Source organism: Miscanthus floridulus, chromosome 8 (assembly GCF_019320115.1).
Source record: "Miscanthus floridulus cultivar M001 chromosome 8, ASM1932011v1, whole genome shotgun sequence".
NCBI classification, from domain to species: Eukaryota; Viridiplantae; Streptophyta; class Magnoliopsida; order Poales; family Poaceae; genus Miscanthus; species Miscanthus floridulus.
Window position 1 is genome coordinate 203,999,332 of NC_089587.1, and position 19,249 is coordinate 204,018,580.

Genomic DNA, 19,249 nt, shown 5'->3' on the forward strand with positions numbered 1-19,249 from the left:
TGCTTTCATGGCAGCATGTGGTTGTAGACAACATCATAGTTTGTCAACTTCTTTTGTCTTAAAAAACAATTTTAGATTTGAACAAGTCGAACTTTTTTTAAGTTTGGTTAGACTTATACAAGATATATTATTAATAGTTGTATCTTCAGATGAATTTATTATAAACACCTTAATTTTAGTATGGAAATTAACGGTATAAGCATGGGAAATATGATATTAGCATGTATTATTAGTTTCTTTCACATCAAGGCTCCTATGCAAGTGGTTTTTTCTTTCTTTCTTAAGTTTCTTTATGAAACATATTCTTATACCCACACACCCATATGAACAAGCGAATGAACAAACACATACTTAGACACTCATAACAAGCATAGAATTTGAACCATGATGAACACGGTCGGCCGTAAAAAATCAACGAACAAAGTTCTCTCATTAAGTGTTAGTTTAAGCAATCATATGTTATATATGCATTTAACACTTATATAATTAATCCTCTAATAACATAAAATAGCCATTGCTTATGAGTTATGACAAGTTAGTGATATTAAAGACTTGGACCACCCAGAAATTAGCGGGATAGGAAAAATGATCATGCCGTGGTCACGGTGCATAAACATCTGGCTCAGGTTGTTAGTTTTTTTAATGCCAAACTTTGAGCATATAATGAGGGGGAAAACATGCTATATATATTCACGGGAGGAATCTGATTCAACCGACCCCTTCCATCATCGTGCAAATTTTCTTTGGCACTTTTGGTGTGCAGGAAGCAATGTATGCTTTCAGTTAGCAATCACTTGATTGCTACCGATGTCTCTGGCCTATGGTGCACTTCGGAGACGTGCAGCGGTTCTGCGGTTGCTCAGCCTCATTTGCACGGGAACGCGTGGTTCTCACGGGCCAACTGCGAGCTGACGTTGTCTCGACGGCCGACATGGCCCGGGTACGCAGAGTCTTGTCCACGTAGAGGCCGTGCGCTGTCTGCTGCTCACACGTGGGTCGCTCTGCCCATTGACCGAAGGATGATTGTAGAAGCGCGGATCCGGTGAGTAATGATTCATTGATCTGTTCAGATTTCAGATACTGTCCAAAAATATAATTCAATTATAGTTTGCATTTTTGTTAACATATCTAAATTTTAACTAAATATAGATACTTATAACACCAAATAAATATAGTATAAAGATATATCTTATAACTAATCTAATTATAATATTGATATTTTTTTTATCTATAATTAGTTAAATTCAAGATTTTTTAATTCAATATTATGCTAGAATTATATTCTTTTGCGAACGTTATTCTACTATGGTTGAACACGACGCACAGGGTACCATCGTGGTCTAGGGCATTTCGAGTCCTCGTCCGTCACGCACAGCGGCACATGATTTTTATTTCTTTTTTCCATTTGATGCCATTTTTTGTCCAAACCTCCCTTCGATTTTCCTGTTCATTCCATTATGTTTTCTTTATTTTTCCTATTGAACTAAATGTGAATGTGGCCACGTTCTATTTTGATTTTCCATTCAACTAAATCTATTTCCATTATGTCTGTTTTACTTTTCACGTTCAATTAAAAGTGGATGTGAAAATAAAAACTGATAGATGGACAATAACAATAAAAATAAAGAATAAAAACAACACAATAGGCTCTGAACTTGACATTTCACCGATTTAGAAACAAATATTCCTACCACCAAATTATTTATTTAACTTTGATTAAAAGCAAAACTTATATATATTATTATAACCTTGTTGGTCGAACTAATCGAAACTAGATATTGCGTAGTTTGTTATACAGTCCGGTCTAAATAAATGTGCCCATGTATGTTGTATGTATGAGTGCACTCCCCGACAATAACGCGAACTGAAAAATTAAGAGAAGCCTCCTATTATAATCATCGTCATAATAATCATCAGACACACCAACCCTTGAGGCCTTAACATACAGGTAACTAACTTCAAGCCAACTCGAATTACAAATTTTTACGTATCTTTAAAAGAATTCATGAAATTTGATATTTAACAGGCCTTAAAATTTTTTGATATTTAACTGTACCAATGTATGGATATTATAAAATTAAACTTAAGAAACATCTACGACCAAATATTTCTGTGCTAGCAACGGGAGAAAAATATATCAAGGCCGATACAAAGCTTGATTGAATATTGTTATATTATTGCCAATGTTGGCTTATATTTTGGATGTTATAGTCGTCACAAAATGAATTATGATCCTAAATTTCATAAAAAGAGAAAAACATAAATAGTTATGTAGCACTTCTGTCTCTGTTTTTCATAAACATTTGATTGTTTTTTTTTCTCCCATTGCAACACACAGACATATTTGCTAATAACATAGAAAAAAACACTTGAGCCGCAATCCATATCTCCTCCACGGTTCCACCGGGCTGCGCTGGCCACGGGCATGTTTGTTATAGCTCAGCTTCACTAATGAATTAATTTTTGTTGGCTTTGACTCTAAAAGCAACTTTACCGGTGAAGTTAAATATGTATAGGTAAACCGTTTGCTAAAACAACTTGTACTTGTTTTTGAAAACATTGAAATGTCTATAATATCCTTTTCTTTTTTTCTTCTTTTTTTTTTTCTTTTCTTCCTTTACTATCTTTCTCCCTTATTTTACTTTTTTGTTTCTCTCTCCTCTATCCGGCTGGGCTGCTTCACGGCACGCAACTTCTCGCCGCGCAGTGGTCTGGGCGAGTCCGCCCCGCCCGTCCCCGGCGACTCCCCCGGAACGGCCGCGCTCGCCCTTCCTGCCCCGGTACGGCCGCGCTCACCTTCCCGCACTCCGGGCCGCAAAGCCGCATCCTCGGAGAGCTCGCCGCGCCACCGTCCTCGGAGCTCGCCGCGCCGTCATCTTCGGAGCTCGCCGCGCCGTCGTCCTGCTCCGCCCCTCCACTAGCCTTGCTCGTCTCGGGGGCAAACTGGACTAGGCACGCCAGGGCCCACGAGAGCGTCCGAGAGCGGGGCTGGGAGTTAGGGTTGGACTCGGATCCCGGCCCGTTACCAAGACGTCCAGACCCACGCGTGCGCTTCCTTTGGGCCGAATAAAAGCCCGGCCGGCTACCGTTCAGACTTCAGTGGCCACCGTTCCAACTCTCTCTGCCTGCGACGCCGACTAGCTGCGTTACCGCCGCCGCCACCGCCGCTCGCCCTACGCCAGGTGCGAGGCCTTCATCGGTATCTTCACCGACGAGCAGCACCAACCAGCGTATTTGGCTATTTGATGCTTACTAACTCAAACTTTTAATTTTGCAAAAATTAGGTCCGTCCCTGCCCCAGTCTGCACTCTACGATGGCGGCGCCTCCGGCCACGGCTCCCGCGACCTCCCGGTATCTGCCCGGTGCCAAGGCGCGCTGGTCTGCTGAGCGGAGCTCCGGCTCGTTTGCCATCTCGGCCCCTGCGATTTGCCTCCGGCAAAGTGGGAGCGGCGTCCTCAGCGTCCGTGCCAAGGTGAGCGTCGGACGAGATTATCGTTTCCGCAGATTTGACTACTCTACTAAGCGTCAGTGACTTCTTCGGTAGTTTGGTTGTGGTGCTTAAAAAAAAAACCGTGCAATCGTCTCATCCAAATTCCATGCTACCGTAGGGCTCTGGATCCGTTATTTACTGTTGGCTACTGATTGTTTTTACCCCTATAGAATTGAGCTGTTTTGTGTTCTTCCACGCAGGTTGCCTCCGGCGTGCAGAGGGCCAGCATTGTGGATGATGGAGGTGGGTTGTCTTTTACTCGCTGATTTGGATATGAAGTTTTGTATTTGGCACGTGGAGTAAGCGCTTGGGATTTTGTAGCACGATTCATATTGATAATGTACTTTACAATTTGAGAGCTCCATTATTTCTAGTTTCACCATTTTTGAAATCTCCATGCAGCGGAAAGGCCGTGGAAGCTCAGTGATGCCCGTCTTGTCCTGGAAGATGGTTCGGTGTGGAGGGCCAAGTCTTTTGGTGCTTCAGGAACACAAGTCGGTGAAGTTGTTTTCAACACATCACTGACAGGGTAAATCATTTTGGACTGAGTTATGCTTGGCATGTTTTGCATGTCTTCATTGGTTATTGTTTTTCTGAGCAGTGGCATGTTTTGCATGTCTTGGCTGATTATTGTTTGTTTTCTCAGTCAAGTTGCTATTTACTCAGGCAATTCTCATATTAGGAGTTTAGATATTTGATGGGGGGCACACTTACTCCTATCACCTAACCAACCTCCGATTTCACTGTACCTGTATCACATACTGATTTAGCTTAGTCATATAGTTATATGAAGCAAATGAACATAAATGACTATAAATTTGGTTCCAGCTTCCAGTCAGTTCATTGTGGTTGGAAATTTAAGAGTTACAAGCTTCCGTTTACATCAAAGTTGATGTGACAGAACTGTTTGGGATAATGGGATCAATTGCTGAATTTTTGTGGTTCTTGCAACCAGGGGGGAGTGGGAGAGCTTCATTGAGGTGAGACAACCTGCAGAGATGATATTATTCATCATATTCAGCGGAGGCATTGGGGCCTGGAGATACAGAGGATTGTTAAGTCGTTCAGAAGTTAGGCTGGTGATAATAGCTTGAGATGATATTATTCATCATATTCAGCGGAGGCATTGGGGCCTGGAGATACAGAGGATTGTTAAGTCGTTCAGAAGTTAGGCTGGTGATAATAGCTTGATTTTTTTTGGCTGGTTGTTTGACACAGATTGTACTAGTTTTGGCATTCAGAGTGCTGCATTTCCTCGACAAACCTTTCTGTACTATTGAATTGAATATGACTTGTCGATGTAGTTATGTTGATGATTATGCACCATTCTATGTTGGACTAAGAATTGTTACTTATGTTGCACATTTGTGGTTGCAGCTATCAGGAGATTTTGACTGATCCAAGCTATGCTGGTCAATTTGTCCTCATGACCAATCCTCATATTGGGAACACTGGCGTTAATCCTGGTTTGTTACTTCTCTACTTGAGAGATTTAATATGCGTTTTTTCACAATTTAGCATGAATGAAGTATAATGCTCTTGCAGATGATGAAGAATCAAACCAATGTTTTCTTGGTGGCCTAATCATAAGAAATCTAAGCATATGGTTAGATTTTTTCCTTTGGTTTTGTTATTTTTGGCATTTTAAACGAACTACGGCCTCTTTATCTGTTAAATGATATTTTCTGTTATAGTACTTCCAACTGGCGATGCAAAGAAACACTTGAAGAGTATCTGATTAAGAGGAACATCATGGGAATATGTAAGTGATATAGAAGCTAACCTCCATCCCGCCCTCTCCCTCTCCCTCTCACTATCCCTATCCCTATCCCTATCCCTCTCCCTTTCTCTGTCTTATGTGTGGACTCTCCGACTTAGACACACATGTGATTTAAATTCACCATGGATTTACGTTTTTGACAGATGACGTGGATACACGTGCTATAACACGAAGGTTAAGAGAAGATGGTAGTCTTATTGGTGTCTTGAGTACTGACCAGTCTCAGACAGACAATGAGTTGTTGGAAATGGCCCAAAAGTGGAAAATTGTTGGTATGTTAAAACTTCATCAATCAGCAATGTCCTTGAAAGAAGTGACTTTCTTCTTTTTTATGCACACTTCAGTATCTATCTCCACTGATGAACCTAAATGACTGCATAGTGGTCAGCTTAGATATAATAGATTTCTTTTCCCAACATATTCCAGTGAGAACTAACCTAACATGTATTGAGCTGTTTATTCTTTTGCTCTTGATTTGTATTAATTGGATTGTAGAGCTGTCGTTCTGATATCATAAGCGTTTTGATCTTTGAAAGAACTAGGTGCAATTGGATATAATCAGTGAATTATCACTTCAAATATTTAATGGGTTCAGAAAAGAAAAGAAAAATATGGGATTATAGAAAGCAGCTAAAATATCCACTTCTAAAATTGGTTGAATCTGTTGGAATACTTTGATGTCCTACTGTTTCAAGGAATTGATTTAGTTATTTGATATTGCTCGGCACCTCGGTTGCCATGTTCAGTAGATTGTTAGTAGTTATTACTATTGCAAATGACCTTTGGATGATGTTTAAGCTGTTAGTTTCTTGGCTCTAATAATGAAAGAAACATTCATGTTGATATTATGCAGGAGTGGATTTGATTAGTGGTGTCACATGTGATGCTCCATATGAATGGTCGGACAAGACCGATTCAGAATGGGAGTTCAAGAGGGATCAGTCAAGTAAAACTTTTCATGTCAGTATTGACACTCTTTCCTACACATCCAAAATAAATATTGTACCTGATATTCACTTCATTTCTTCTATAGGTGGTTGCCTATGACTTTGGTATCAAGCATAATATTTTGAGACGATTGACATCGTATGGATGCAAAATAACAGTTGTTCCAGCAAATTGGCCTGCTTCAGAGGTACTCAATTTGAAGCCTGACGGTGTTCTTTTTAGCAATGGTCCTGGAGATCCAGCTGCAGTTCCCTATGCTGTGAAGACAGTACAAGAAATAATTGGGAAGGTTCCTGTTTTTGGCATCTGTATGGGCCACCAATTGATTGGGCAGGCTCTTGGTGGGAAGACATTTAAAATGAAATTTGGTCATCATGGCGGGAATCACCCTGTCTGTGATCTCCGTAGTGGACGTGTAGACATAAGTGCACAGGTTTGTTCCTACCTCTTACTTTTCTTTATGCTTGATGTGAGTCATGTCTGTTAAAAAAACCAACCTAGGAGGAACTAGGCATCTTTGACATTAAGAAAGAAATTAGCGCCAAGATTGGCAGATTAGACTTGATGAGTTCTTGAACTTTGGTGGTCTGGGCATGCATACACACCCACAACGAACTGAGCCAGCTTAGTCGTCATTCAGCTGAAAAAAGGATTTGGGCTTAAATAGTTACTAGTTTATGCTAATCTTCATTGCAATTACCACCGTCTGCTGTTGTATCTCTATTTGTTGAGAGGTGTTTTTGTTTTGTTAGGGAATCATGCTACAACCAATAGCAGTATAGCCTGCTAGAGTAAGAGTAAATATGACAAGTCAGTTGAGATATAAAATCGGTTATTGGTTGAAATGAGTGGGGGTTCCCACCAAGAAGATTATGTTTTACCTCCTAATTATGGTAGTATCCATGCTGTTACTTTTCTCTAATCCATATTACTGAGAATCTGAAATCACTGTTCTTTGTTTTTTTACTTGTGATGCTTCCTAGCTTGTATTTGTAATATGTATTGTCCTAAAGCATGATTCATTTCCCTGTAGAACCATAACTACGCAGTTGACCCAGAATCACTTCCAGAAGGAGCAAAAGTAACTCACGTCAATCTCAACGATAATAGTTGCGCTGGCCTTCAGTACTCCAAGATGAAGCTTATGTCTCTCCAGTACCATCCTGAGTCTTCCCCAGGTCCGCATGACTCCGACACAGGTACATCTCTTTTGCTAGAATCTTGTATAGATCCACCATGGTGTAGAACATACTGCTTTCTTAATGTGATTTAGCTGATGTCTGGATTCATCTTTTGTGTTTTACAGCCTTCGGTGAGTTTATAGAGCTCATGAAGAGCAACAGATTGTGAGGGAGGGAAGTACTTGAAATGAAAAGGTCAATAATTGTATTGGTGCTCTCTCGCACCAAGCTCAAAAGAATTTGTTGCATCTGTAGTGTTTTTCTTTTGGATGTTCATGTGCTTGAATTTTTGGGTCGAGAGGACATAGCATGAGATGCTCTGCGCATTGTACCATGAAATGACCTGGTTGAATTTTGTGAGAATAACATGTTATCAAATTGTACGGTACGATTATGCCTCGTGAATTTCTGATCGGCAAGTAAAGTAGTGATGACGTCGGCTGATACATAAGCCGGTTGATAAGCCAGCTGAAGCTGTTTTGTTGTGAGAGAAAAATATTGTAGATTCTAGCTGATAAGTTCAAGCGAGTAGGGCCGAGATAAAGGATGGCCATGAAGGCTGGTCAGTTGATACTTTTGTTGTTCCAGGCTAGTCAGATGTGCACAACGTTGTTGTCAGCTTTTTAAATGTCTGATGGAAAATCATCTAGCTTTTGGTGGCGACAAGTTGCGCGTAGATCTTTCGATGTGCATCTGATCTGGAAACTTTCTCGTTTATCCGTAGTGCACTTGTAGATGCTCTGTCTGATCAGATTGACGGTGTGACGAGGAGAAAAGGGGTTTGGATACCTTTATTTTTTTTTTGGTTAGTTTGCCTTGTTGGTATTTCTAATGTCGTCGATACGTCCATGTTCGAAGTTGAGGTGTTCTGCTTTCGATTACCGTGTGTTTTCGGCAATTTGTTGTAAAAAAGTCACAAGGTCTCTTAAAAAAAAGGAGAAAAGATCACAAGACTTGAGAATTTGCTCTCTTTCAGCATTTTGCTAGGTGTTTGGTCAGAGGTTGTAAGCACATCACTCTCTAGGAAAGGTATGCGAGAGTGCGAGAGAATCTGCCTTCTAGGTTTGCCGAGCATTTTTGGGAGGTCTGACTAGACTAGGCAAGTTTCATCATATTATCTGATAATAGAGCACCGAATAATCGCATGTTCTTTCCTTCTTTTTCTTCGCCTGACGAAATTTTCTAAAAAAAAAGAGCAAAAAGGACAATACGATTTCTAAGAAAAAGATAAAAAAGAACATACAAATATCACCCGACTTAGCAAAAACGAGATTAAAGAATAGAGCCATAGCAACTCCTCCTGAGAAGGCAATGCACTATTGGCCTCGAGACTGATCCTCATTCTACGACTCCATCTCAACTATATCGGTTTTTATAGCGTTTTTTATATGTAGCCGAACTCATATACATCGGCCTTTGGGCTCAGCCACGTCCATGTCCATCCCGGCCCCTGGTCCCTTCGTCGGCACTGACTGTCTCCAAGAGATCCAAACGTAGTGAGACATCTAAAATTAGCATCCAATAGACTATCTATACGGGAGATCTATTTTGGGTTGCCTGAGAGACACAACCCAAATATAAGTATTATTTCTTCTGAAAACCCATTTGCAGAAAAGATTCTCTTTTGGGTCTTGTTGTTGGAGAAGATGTCGAATAGATATTAAACTTTTTTTTTTGCCTGTAGCGCTACCCAAAAGACGAATGGGTCTTGTATTTTAGATGATGTTGTTGGAGATAGCCGAACGAAGCATCCTCCTCCACCCACACCGTCGTGCTCAAATTCGGCCTTGCCAGCGCCGCCGAACTAGCCAGAGACTCAGAGAGTCCAGCGTCGACCCAAGCACCAAAAGACACCACCGAGACCGAGAGGAACTCTCAGCTGCCGCTCGTGGTCGTTGTCGTCCTCATCGCTTCCCGGGCCTGAGAAGCGTGATATTTCTGTTGTTCTGGACTTCACCCCTGCCTTTCCATCCCCCGAATTTTTTATAATTTGGCTCTTTTTTTTTGAAAGATTCTCACAAATAGACCACTGACAGAAAGAATTAAGGAAATGAACACTTAGCTCGGCGCCATTGATGCTGGCGCCGAGCTAGGCGCCAGCGTCTCTGGCGCCGAGCTCTTGGGCACGGTCGATGACCTGCTAGGGGGCTCGGCGCCAGAATGACTGGCGTCGAGCTCCCTGCATTTAACCCCGACTCAACCTTCTTGCCCGAGCGTTCTTCCTCTTCTTTCTCCTCCCTCTCGGGTTTTTCTCTCCCCACTTCACCCTAGTTGTCGAATCGTCATATTGGACCTTGAAAACCTTGATTTGATCCATAGATCTTTGAGAGCAAGGTATCCTCGCTCCCCTCCTTGTTTTTTCGCATCGATTCGGTATATATTAGTCGGAATTTTGAACCTAAGAATCGTCATCACTTAGGGTTTCATTGTATCCCTCAATATATGCATTATACAACCGTAGGTTGATTCCTAGGCGTGGAAAAAGCTAGCAAACCTAGGCGCATGTAGTTATATTATGGGTTCATTGTTGTGGATCAAATGAGAAACCCTAGGTTTAGGATTTAATGTTAACTGCTTTCGGTTCTTAGAATGAAATTGGTTGTATTGTAGTTATGGTTCTCATTGATATTTATTTGTGATGTTTTGATTTATGTTTGTTAAATTACATCCGTTTTGTTAGATGCAAGAAATATTTCGGGGGGAGTTTTGGCAAAAACGGGGTCGTCCTCGAGAATTATACCTCGACGCGTCTAGCAAAGATGCCCCCGTCCCTCCTGACCTCCCTATCCCTAACTGTGACTGTGGTTTCCTGACCCATATTTTTCAATCGAAACATCCGGACACAGTGGTGCGTTGCTTCTACACATGTAGTTGGTTTAATGTAAGAAATTATTTCCACTATCCTTTTTCTTTATTTGTGTAAGTATGCTACTAATATTTTGTTAGAATCTCGTTGTGTAGGACCATGAGAGGTGCTTTTTCTTTCAGTGACGACGCGTTCTTCACTCAGGCCGCAGTGGCCGCAGATGAAGCAGATGCCGCTTACTACAAGCGACAGGCAGGTCAGAGCAACGTAGTTGAGCCTAGCCACAGCAACAGGGTTGTAGTAGAGGACTGGTACTCGGATGATGAGTTGCTTACTCAGTACGTTTTAGACTGAGGATTTGAAAATGTATTTGCCCCTATGCCTACTGTCGGCACATAGTTGTAGTATTAATATGTTGTGTAATGTGGCATAGTATTGAACTTTTCATTATGTGGTTGTTTTCATTATCTATGGTCTTAATATTCCGCTTAATGATACGGACGTATTAAAATATGAACACGTGCTGCAAAAAAACTAACGACGTATGTCATTATATAAATCAACACACGAAACACATCAAATGACATGTGACTACATGTACCGAACCTAGGTACAGAGTTTCCTTCGACTAAACCTAACATGCCTTAGATAATTAAACCATGCCTTAGGTAATTAAACCTAACATGCCTTAGGCAATTAAACTAGGGTACATGTGAAAAAGATAAAGTCATCCTAGTAGTGTGGCCACATAGCAAATTGTGTTGCACCTTCTCCATAGTAGCCTCCTGTTGTTGTTGTTGATGGTGACAGGGGTGACGGGGGAGGCCCCTTGTTCTTGTGGTTAGGACAGGTGCAATATGAATCATTGCAGAGTGCCTCCTGTGAATCGTCACTATTATTGTTGTCATCCTATCTGTCGTCCTTGTAACCGCTGCTAACTTCCCTTTCTAGATCGAAGATACGGTCCTATAGGCAGTAGATGTACTCCACATGCGGATAAATAGGTCAAGGATCGACCCACCTACTGAACCCACAATTTTCTTTGGCCAAGGAAGACTACAATAAGTATGTCGTGTAAGTTATATACAAGACAAACATATTGAAGAAACAAATAGTAATAGCAATTACCCATGCTTGTGGGCATTTGAAAAAATGACGACCTCCATCTATTCCTTCGGTGAACATCTGCACTAGGCAGTCCTTACCATGCATGCATTTTGGCCACTCTTCTTTCCTTTCATCGTATCCTCTCAGTGGTACCTCTTTGGTGAAATCACTTTTGCTCTCAACTGGGAACCTCTCATAAAGAGCTTTCTCAAAGAAATCAGGACCAAGAGGACCCTCCCACCCCCAGGTAGTTCCCTTCCCCTTTCCTCTCCCTCTAGACGACCCTCCAAATATTGGTACTACAACGAAAGCAAATGCTGAGGAGTGTTCTTCTTCCTTGTTGTGTGTGTAAATGAGAGGGAGTGAGTGGTTATTTATAGGTTGAGAGGAGGAATGGAGGCCTCTCAATGTGCCATGTCAGCGATCCGTGTGCCTCTTCACCTCAGCCCTTTGATCAAACAGTCATAAGATGGATGGTGGAGATAGAGTGGAGTTGTGCTTCCTTGCATGCCAGTACTATATCAGTGATGTGATAATTCGATGTTGTCCTTGTATCTGAAAAGTCTATGTTTATTGTCTGAAAAGCATAGATTCGTTCACTATTGCTTGGTAACCCTAGATTCATCTACAAAGCGTATGTACGATACGTTTGGATTATACATGTTCGAATAAATTTATAGTTAATCTGTGTACTACATTTATGCTTTTGTAGAAGTGTAGTATGATTAATGTTTCATAGGAAAAATTCACAAGAGTTTGCCTTGTTTTAGGAGCATCCACAGTTACAAACAGAGACATCAATATATATTCCAAATATTTAATCATCCAATGAGCATAATGCAACCACAACGAACATCACAACCAACATAATATGTCATGCAAAGTCCAAATAGTCCACAATATTCATACAGTCCCAAATAGTTATAGAAAAGTAAATATAAAATCCATAATAGTTCATACTAACAGCTACCACATCCCTCACTGCCTCCTACTCTTGCCCTTACCCTTGTGACCCAGAGCGCTGGTGCCTAGAGTGTAAGGGTCACGCGGACGGCGTCGCCTAGTGCCTAGAGGCGGTGTAGGATGAGTCGAGGGAGCATCATGGAGCTGAGAGGGGCCAAGCTCCTTGTGCCTCTTGTCCACGTCGTCATCGTCGTCTTCCTCATCCTCGTCCCTGTCCCCTGTAGCTGCTTGACTAGAGGAACCCAAGCCTCCTCTGCCTGTAGAAGGAACATACATGTCTTGTGTCGTGTCTGTCCTACAACCACAATGACCAGCCGCATGGCGTAGATGACATGACAACCTCTGTTGTACAAAACTATATTAACTGAAAGAATCTAACGTATTAATGATATGTTTGAAAGAATATTTTTAATCTTACGTCTAGGAAGCCAAGTGTGTAGTCATCATTGACTCTCGGCCGAACGCGCTCGATCTCTTCAACTGAGCATTTGAGTGTATTGCCCTGCAACAAAGTTCTCAATAATAATACTTCTAAATAGATAGCAATAGGTTTTGTTTTCTTTTATACAAGAATCTAACGTATTATAAGGGTGATACGGCTCGAAGGTTGCACTAACTACAATAGATAACTCCTAATATCGATCCAAGAATGCCTAATGTATTGTTATGCAACTTAACGTACAAAAATAAGACAATTGGCTTAACACTATGTCCAAGATCGGTCCTGCCTCCACCTACCTTCCTGCACGAGTCGACTGGTCATACGCCATGTCTTCATCGTCGGAGGACTCAATGTCGGTGTAGTCAGCTTTAGTCCATTGTAGCCTCAGCCTGCAACATGTCGCACGCTGATACCAAGCTTGGTACCGCCTAAACTCATGGTTCGTGTGTGGCTCGTTGTTGTCATCCACATTGTCATGCATCTCCTCCCATTCCTTAATGAAGGACTGGTGGTGCCTCTCCTAGTCAAAAATCTTCTTGTTCCTCTGACGATCCAACCTACACGTATGTCATCATATTAATAGAAATGGACCATCATCATGAGACATTTGAAATATCAAAACACTTACTTGTATAAGTCAACCCCAGTCGAGAACAGAGCCATAGGCCAAAGCTATCTCACTCCAAATTAGCATGCAACCCTATCTGGCAGATGGTACCCGACAACATAGAAGCAGATTAGAGGGCACCTCATCCTATAGAAGTCATCATCGGCCCCACAAACATTGCTCGGCTAAAAAGAAAGTGCGTCCTCTCCACCGTACGGCTCCCACTCCACCTGCAACATGTCCAAATAAGATGTTAGATGGTATACTAATCCTTTTCAAAGCACCATGGAAAATAAAATTTACTTACACTAGACGCCGTCAGTGTTTCTAGCTTGTTTGTGTACTCAATGTACGCCCGGTCTATCCTTGTGTGCAGAACCCTGACCTGGTCCCAAAGGTATGCCCACGTCGGCTGGCGACTTGGAGGCTGACCTTGGAACCACTCACGACGATCCAGAACCTCTAGATGGCCAACTAGAAGATGAGCCCACATCCACAGCTGTAACAGGTATACGCATCCACCAAGTGATGGGTTGGACGAAGACCGACGACACCCCTCGCATAGCTACCGATATAGAAAACACAAGACTGCAGAGCCCCAGCTGTACTGACCCGCCTAGTCCCAGTCACTGAGGCAGTGGATCCACATCTAGGACGCACTATCACTCGTGGTGTCGGGAAAGAGAACGCAGGCAAAAAGGTGTAGGATCCACACCCGGCAGTAGTACCCAACCGTCTCCTCATCTGCCTCCTCGGGGCACTGTGCTAACTCTTCACGTAGCTAGGAGATGGGAACTCTAGAAGTGCGAGCCCCTTGCTCACCAAGCTCACGCCCAAGGAAGGCCTCCACTCATGCTCTCCAGCCCTCTGACCTGCACTGCCTAGTGACTGGGTTGCCATGAATCCTTAGGCCTAGCATCTTCTGATAGTCTTGGAGCGAGACTGTCATCTCCCCGAAAGGTAGGTGGAAGCTGTGAGTCTCCGACCGCCACCTATATTTAAAACAAAGCAAGATTACTTGTCAAAAAGTCAATCGCATGAACAAATGGCTATGAATGGAGGCAATGATTCACTTTAATACCTATCTACCAATGCAGTTATGGCCGCTGAGTTGAACTTGGACAACCCATGACAAACCTAAAAAGAGATGACATCCAGGCCAGCTCTTTGTAGAAAAGGAGTGTACCTATCATCGTACCGCATATCCAAGAACCCACTGTGGGTTCTAGGACGAAGGTGCAGAAGGTCCTGCATCGAATAAAACATAGGCTCCTGTTACTTCACGAACACATGTACGAATAAAACTTATAGATTATTACCTGTCCTAGCACTATGAGACGTCCTCAGTGGGTCACCTCATACGTTGGGTCAAGCAGGTGGAATTGCTCCATCCTACAAAAAAGTGAATGAATTAGAATTCCAATATACAATGAAACATGAACTTAGAAATGTATAAGTAATTGACACAAATACAAGCATAAATTGAGACATGCATAATTAAATATATGAATACGACAAATATAAAATAATAATATAAACCAATAGTCCTACCTCACTTATCTACCAACAACAACTTTGTGAGTTGTGGCCAAGTCTACCGCACTTGCCGCACTCATACTGCTCGGGATCAGTAACAAATGGAGTTCCTCTCCCACGCCTAGTTCTTCTGGGTATCTAATCCATAACCATCCTATGCCTCATCCTCTGCCTTGATCCACGCTTGTTCCAATGGTAAGCTGGATCCGTAATGTACTTCAGCCCATCATATGGAGGCCACTCTCCAGGGTCTCAGAAAGGCACGAAGCGGGGGCTCCATGTGTTCACAAGCGTGTCGACACTGAACTCGTGAGGTATCTTCCTCTCGATATTATAGTTGTGATGTCTAGCTGCTGCCACCAAATGAGAACATACAAAGTGGTATTGCCTTGGTTTACCACAAGTACACTTGAAATCTTGGAGGACAACCACATGTATCCTTGACTCTCGGACCTCGTCATCGGACGTTGTACCACCCCTATGCTCGACCTAATAAGTCCCTATGGCATGGTCAAAGCATGCAACCTCATGTGTGCTAGCCCTTTCTCTTGCCTTCTCTAGGTGTGCCTTTGGTTTCGGAGCTCATATCTCTCCATCACTCTGCAACTACAATGCATTGGCGTGTCTATCGTTGAACCAGTCAATAAGCTTATAGAAGGTGAATTAAACGATTGCATTCATGGGCATACCACGTATCCCCAATAGCAACTTATTGAATGACTCTACCATGTTACTGCACTGAAACTCGTACCTCCAGCCACCGGCGTTGTGAGCTCTCGTCCATTTCTCCAAATCCCTCATCAAACCTGTGAGCCATTGTCTACCTTCTGCATTTGATGCGGTTCTGATCTGCTCTAACTTTTCCTTAAAGTACTTATCCTTAAGTTGTTGAGCAGCCTCCTAGAATAGATCAAAGTTACCCTTGACACCATCCTTCCAGAGTAGATTCTTAGTAAGGTGCTGAGTACACCAATGATGGTGCAACGATGCATACCCCTCTATCTGCTCTCGCACGGCATTAAGTATGCCCTGATGCCTATCAGATATGACGCCAACCTCCCTGCCAGGCCCAACCATGTGTATCTAGACTAGCCTCAAGAACCATCTCCAACTGTCATTGTTCTCCTTCTCAACCAAGGTAAATACCAAAGGAACCAACTTGTTGTTCGCATCACAGGATATGGCTATAAGAAGTGTGCCCTGGTATTTGCCAATCAAGAACATACCATCAATAGAGAAGATGGGACAACAGTGCCTAAAGGCTTCGACACACTGATGGAAGCACCAGAAGGCATGGAAGAATATCTGCCTCCCATCCTTCCATGCATTAGGTTTTAGGATGTACTCATAATGCATGCCTGGATTCACCACTTTGATTGCATTGAAAAGAACTGGCAGCTGCTCATACACATCCTCCCAGTCCCCATATATCATCTTCCATGCTCGCTGCTTAGCCCTCCATGCTTTACCATCAGTTATCACATATCCTCCATACAACGCTTCAACGGTCCTGATAATTGTCCTCACCTTTATGTTGGGTTCTCTCTGTAAAATTCCCATCAACCGCTTAGCAATGAGGGTATATGTTAACTGCCGATGCCTTAGTGTTAGCTCATGGTCAGCACAATTGTGTGGCCCGACAACTTTAGTGATCTTCCATTTTCCGGTTACCTATTGCTTCCTTGCACAAACCCTCCATGGGCAGTGTTCCTTGTCACACACAACTGTGTAATGGCGCTCCGCATATGAATGCAATACCCTATAAGGCCTCTTTCGTATCACTGCAAAAGCCTCCAACCACCTCTTCAAAGCAGGGAGGTCATTAAACACCCTCCTATTCTCAATTACCATGTTAGGACCAGCCTCAGGAGCTTCTATGAGCTCATCATCATGTCCTTCTGCAAATGCCTGATCGGAATGAGCAAGATCGCTGAACTCGTGAACTCTAGGATCACGGCGGCCAAGAAAGATACGCCTCATCATCTTAATATCACTCTTCATTAGCTCTCCAATAGGGCAATCATCATCAGAATCAAGAGCCCTAGCCATCTCATATGGCTCTAAATCATGCATAATTTCAACACCATTTGACCCACGGAATCCATCTCCAAAGTGCACTTGCACAGCAATAGGAGGCACATCCACATTCTCATAAATGTCTCCTACAACATCATTACAGAAATAAGGAAAGAATGAAAGAAATAGATGTAAGAAATGGGGTAAGCTCCCAAAAACCATGCGGTTAAGACACTTACTCAGATGATTCTATGTCAAAGGGATCTCACAAGGAGGATCTGCCACAGAAAAATAAGTCTGACAACCATCTCCAAATACCACATTAGGGGCAGATTGAGCATCGGGAACCGTAGGTGCAATCTGCACATATAGGTAAGGTTTCAAAATGGAAGGGTCGATGTATGCCTGATGATCCATTGCTAGGGTAAACCCATGAGGGATGGGATCAACTAACACCTGACGCACAACCACGTCCAAACATTGCAGCTGGCTCTTCATAGCCGATCTTACATAGTTCTCCCACTGATTTGCACAACCAATTGAGATCATTCACCTGAAGATGTTTGGAAGACAACCTAGGTGCAATACACCATCAACTGCAATGCCATGATCTCCAAAGCAATGCAGCTCCTCTTGAGCCCTTGCAACCATGTCACTAAATGAAGGCCTATCATTGAATAGCACAGGCACGCTTTGCATGTCAAGAAACTCAACATATCTATAGCGATCGCTTTCAATGGTGCCTCCATGATATATGGTCACTAGGCTGTCTATCTAATTCAAACACATAACGAAACACATGTCCTTTAGTCTAAATTAGACTATAGATAGTACATAACAAGTACTTTCTAATTACAAACTAAGTAATCAAGATAATAACTACGTATATATTTACAGTGTACTCACTAAATAGCTAGATCATATGTAGATAACTAAAAATATAACTACATATCTAAGTAGCTATCTAACTATATCTATGTGCCTATGTGTCTATGTTTCTATCTATCTACATATATATCTCACTAGATCACTAACTAAATCAACTACCTGAGTCATCACATTAACTAATAAATAACAAATGCCACCTAAGTAGGTACATTGCATATTCATAATCTTTACCTTTCTGGGCCGGTGGACGATGGGCGTGGGTTAGGCCGAAGATCCGAGCCGACGGTGGCGCGGTAGACGACAGCGGTGGCACATGGCGGGCGCGGGATTCCTGGGGCTACGGGCGGCGAGTCCGTCTCAACGAGCGTGGGAGGCACGCCGGCGGTGGACGGCGGCAAGGCCGGCGGTGGAGGGCGGGAAGGCAGCCCACGGCCGAGGCTGACGGTGGAGGGCAAGGCGAGGACAACGGTGGAGGGCGGCGAAGGCGGCGTGGCGCGGTGGCCAACCACGGGCAACAGCACGGCGCGAGGGGCGGCGCAGCGCTACAGCATGCTGAGGCGCGGCATGGTGAGAGGCGGCGAGGGGTGGCCTCAGGGCGCACACGCAGGCACGGTGGCGGGCGTGGGTGTGGGAGCAGGCTCGGTGTGGGGCAGGCTCAGCGTGGGGCGATGGGCCGACGCGGGCACGGGCACGACAGTGGCATGGGCAAGGTCAGTGGCATCGGCGGCAGTGCTCGGCTAGGCATCAGCGGCGGATGGGAAAAGAAGAGAGGAAAGGCACGAGGCCATTAGATATTTCCGAGCTTGATGCCAGAGTGACTGGTGCTGAGCTTGGCACCAAGATCTATGGTGCCGAGCTCAGCGCCAGTGACTCTAGCGCCGAGCCCCCTGGCAGGTCTTCGACCGTGCCCAGGAGCTTGACTCCAGAGATGCTGGCACCGAGGTCGGCGCCAACATCAATATCGCCGATCTAAGGGTCCATTTCCTAAATTCTTTCCATTAGGGGTCTATTCATGAGAAACTTTCAAAAAAGGGCCAAATTGTAAAAAAATCGGTTCCATCCCCCGTCCACCCCGCGTGATCTCTCTGGTGTGCCAAGGCATACGTGTCCTCTCCCTCGTGCGGCGAGGCAACTGCCGCCGTCTCCCTAAGCCATGTGCCCAGGTTTTCACCAAGCCCTTCCTCGCTTGCCGGCGACAAGCACCCACTAGGTATCCGCACCCTCCCTCTCCCATTCATGCTATGCGAAACCGATCACCTGAATCCCACCTGAATTCTAACTTAAGCTACTTGCTATTTGGTATTCAGATCTGATCTAATTACAAGTGTATACATGCTTACTAACTTACTTTACTTTTTATTTGTTTGCAAAAATTATTGGGCACCCACGTCCTTTACTGGGTCCGCACCTTGTTCTTTGTTAGAGCTCAATTAATGGTCTACACTTAATAGATGCTGGCCGTTCTCCCTGCATTGTAGAATTTT

The 19,249-nt window shown here is 43.4% G+C and overlaps 1 protein-coding gene across 2 annotated transcripts; it reads left to right on the forward strand.

Annotated features, from left to right (window-relative positions):
• The first annotated feature begins 2,675 nt into the window (after nt 1–2,675).
• On the forward strand, nt 2,676–7,788 carry LOC136474644 (carbamoyl phosphate synthase small chain, chloroplastic-like). 2 transcript variants are annotated; one of them, XM_066472211.1, is made up of 12 exons: nt 2,676–3,199; nt 3,285–3,473; nt 3,692–3,734; nt 3,894–4,020; nt 4,869–4,957; nt 5,037–5,097; nt 5,186–5,253; nt 5,415–5,543; nt 6,125–6,231; nt 6,305–6,652; nt 7,253–7,418; nt 7,526–7,788. In XM_066472211.1, the coding sequence occupies exons 2-12, from the start codon at nt 3,315–3,317 to the stop codon at nt 7,567–7,569; spliced, it is 1,341 nt and encodes a 446-aa protein (XP_066328308.1). In that variant the 5' UTR covers nt 2,676–3,199; nt 3,285–3,314; the 3' UTR covers nt 7,570–7,788. The 2 variants fall into 2 exon arrangements, with proteins under 2 accessions (XP_066328308.1, XP_066328307.1); XM_066472210.1 differs by having other exon boundaries at nt 2,676–3,182.
• Nucleotides 7,789–19,249: the final 11,461 nt, after the last annotated feature.

Coding starts and splice junctions, on each gene's coding strand:
- LOC136474644 (XM_066472211.1), top strand. CDS start 3,315: ATGGCGGCGCCTCCGGCCACGGCTCCCGCGACCTCCCGGTATCTGCCC. Junction 4,958..5,036: donor GAACACTGGCGTTAATCCTG/GTTTGTTACTTC, acceptor ATGCTCTTGCAG/ATGATGAAGAATCAAACCAA. Junction 7,419..7,525: donor TCCGCATGACTCCGACACAG/GTACATCTCTTT, acceptor TGTGTTTTACAG/CCTTCGGTGAGTTTATAGAG.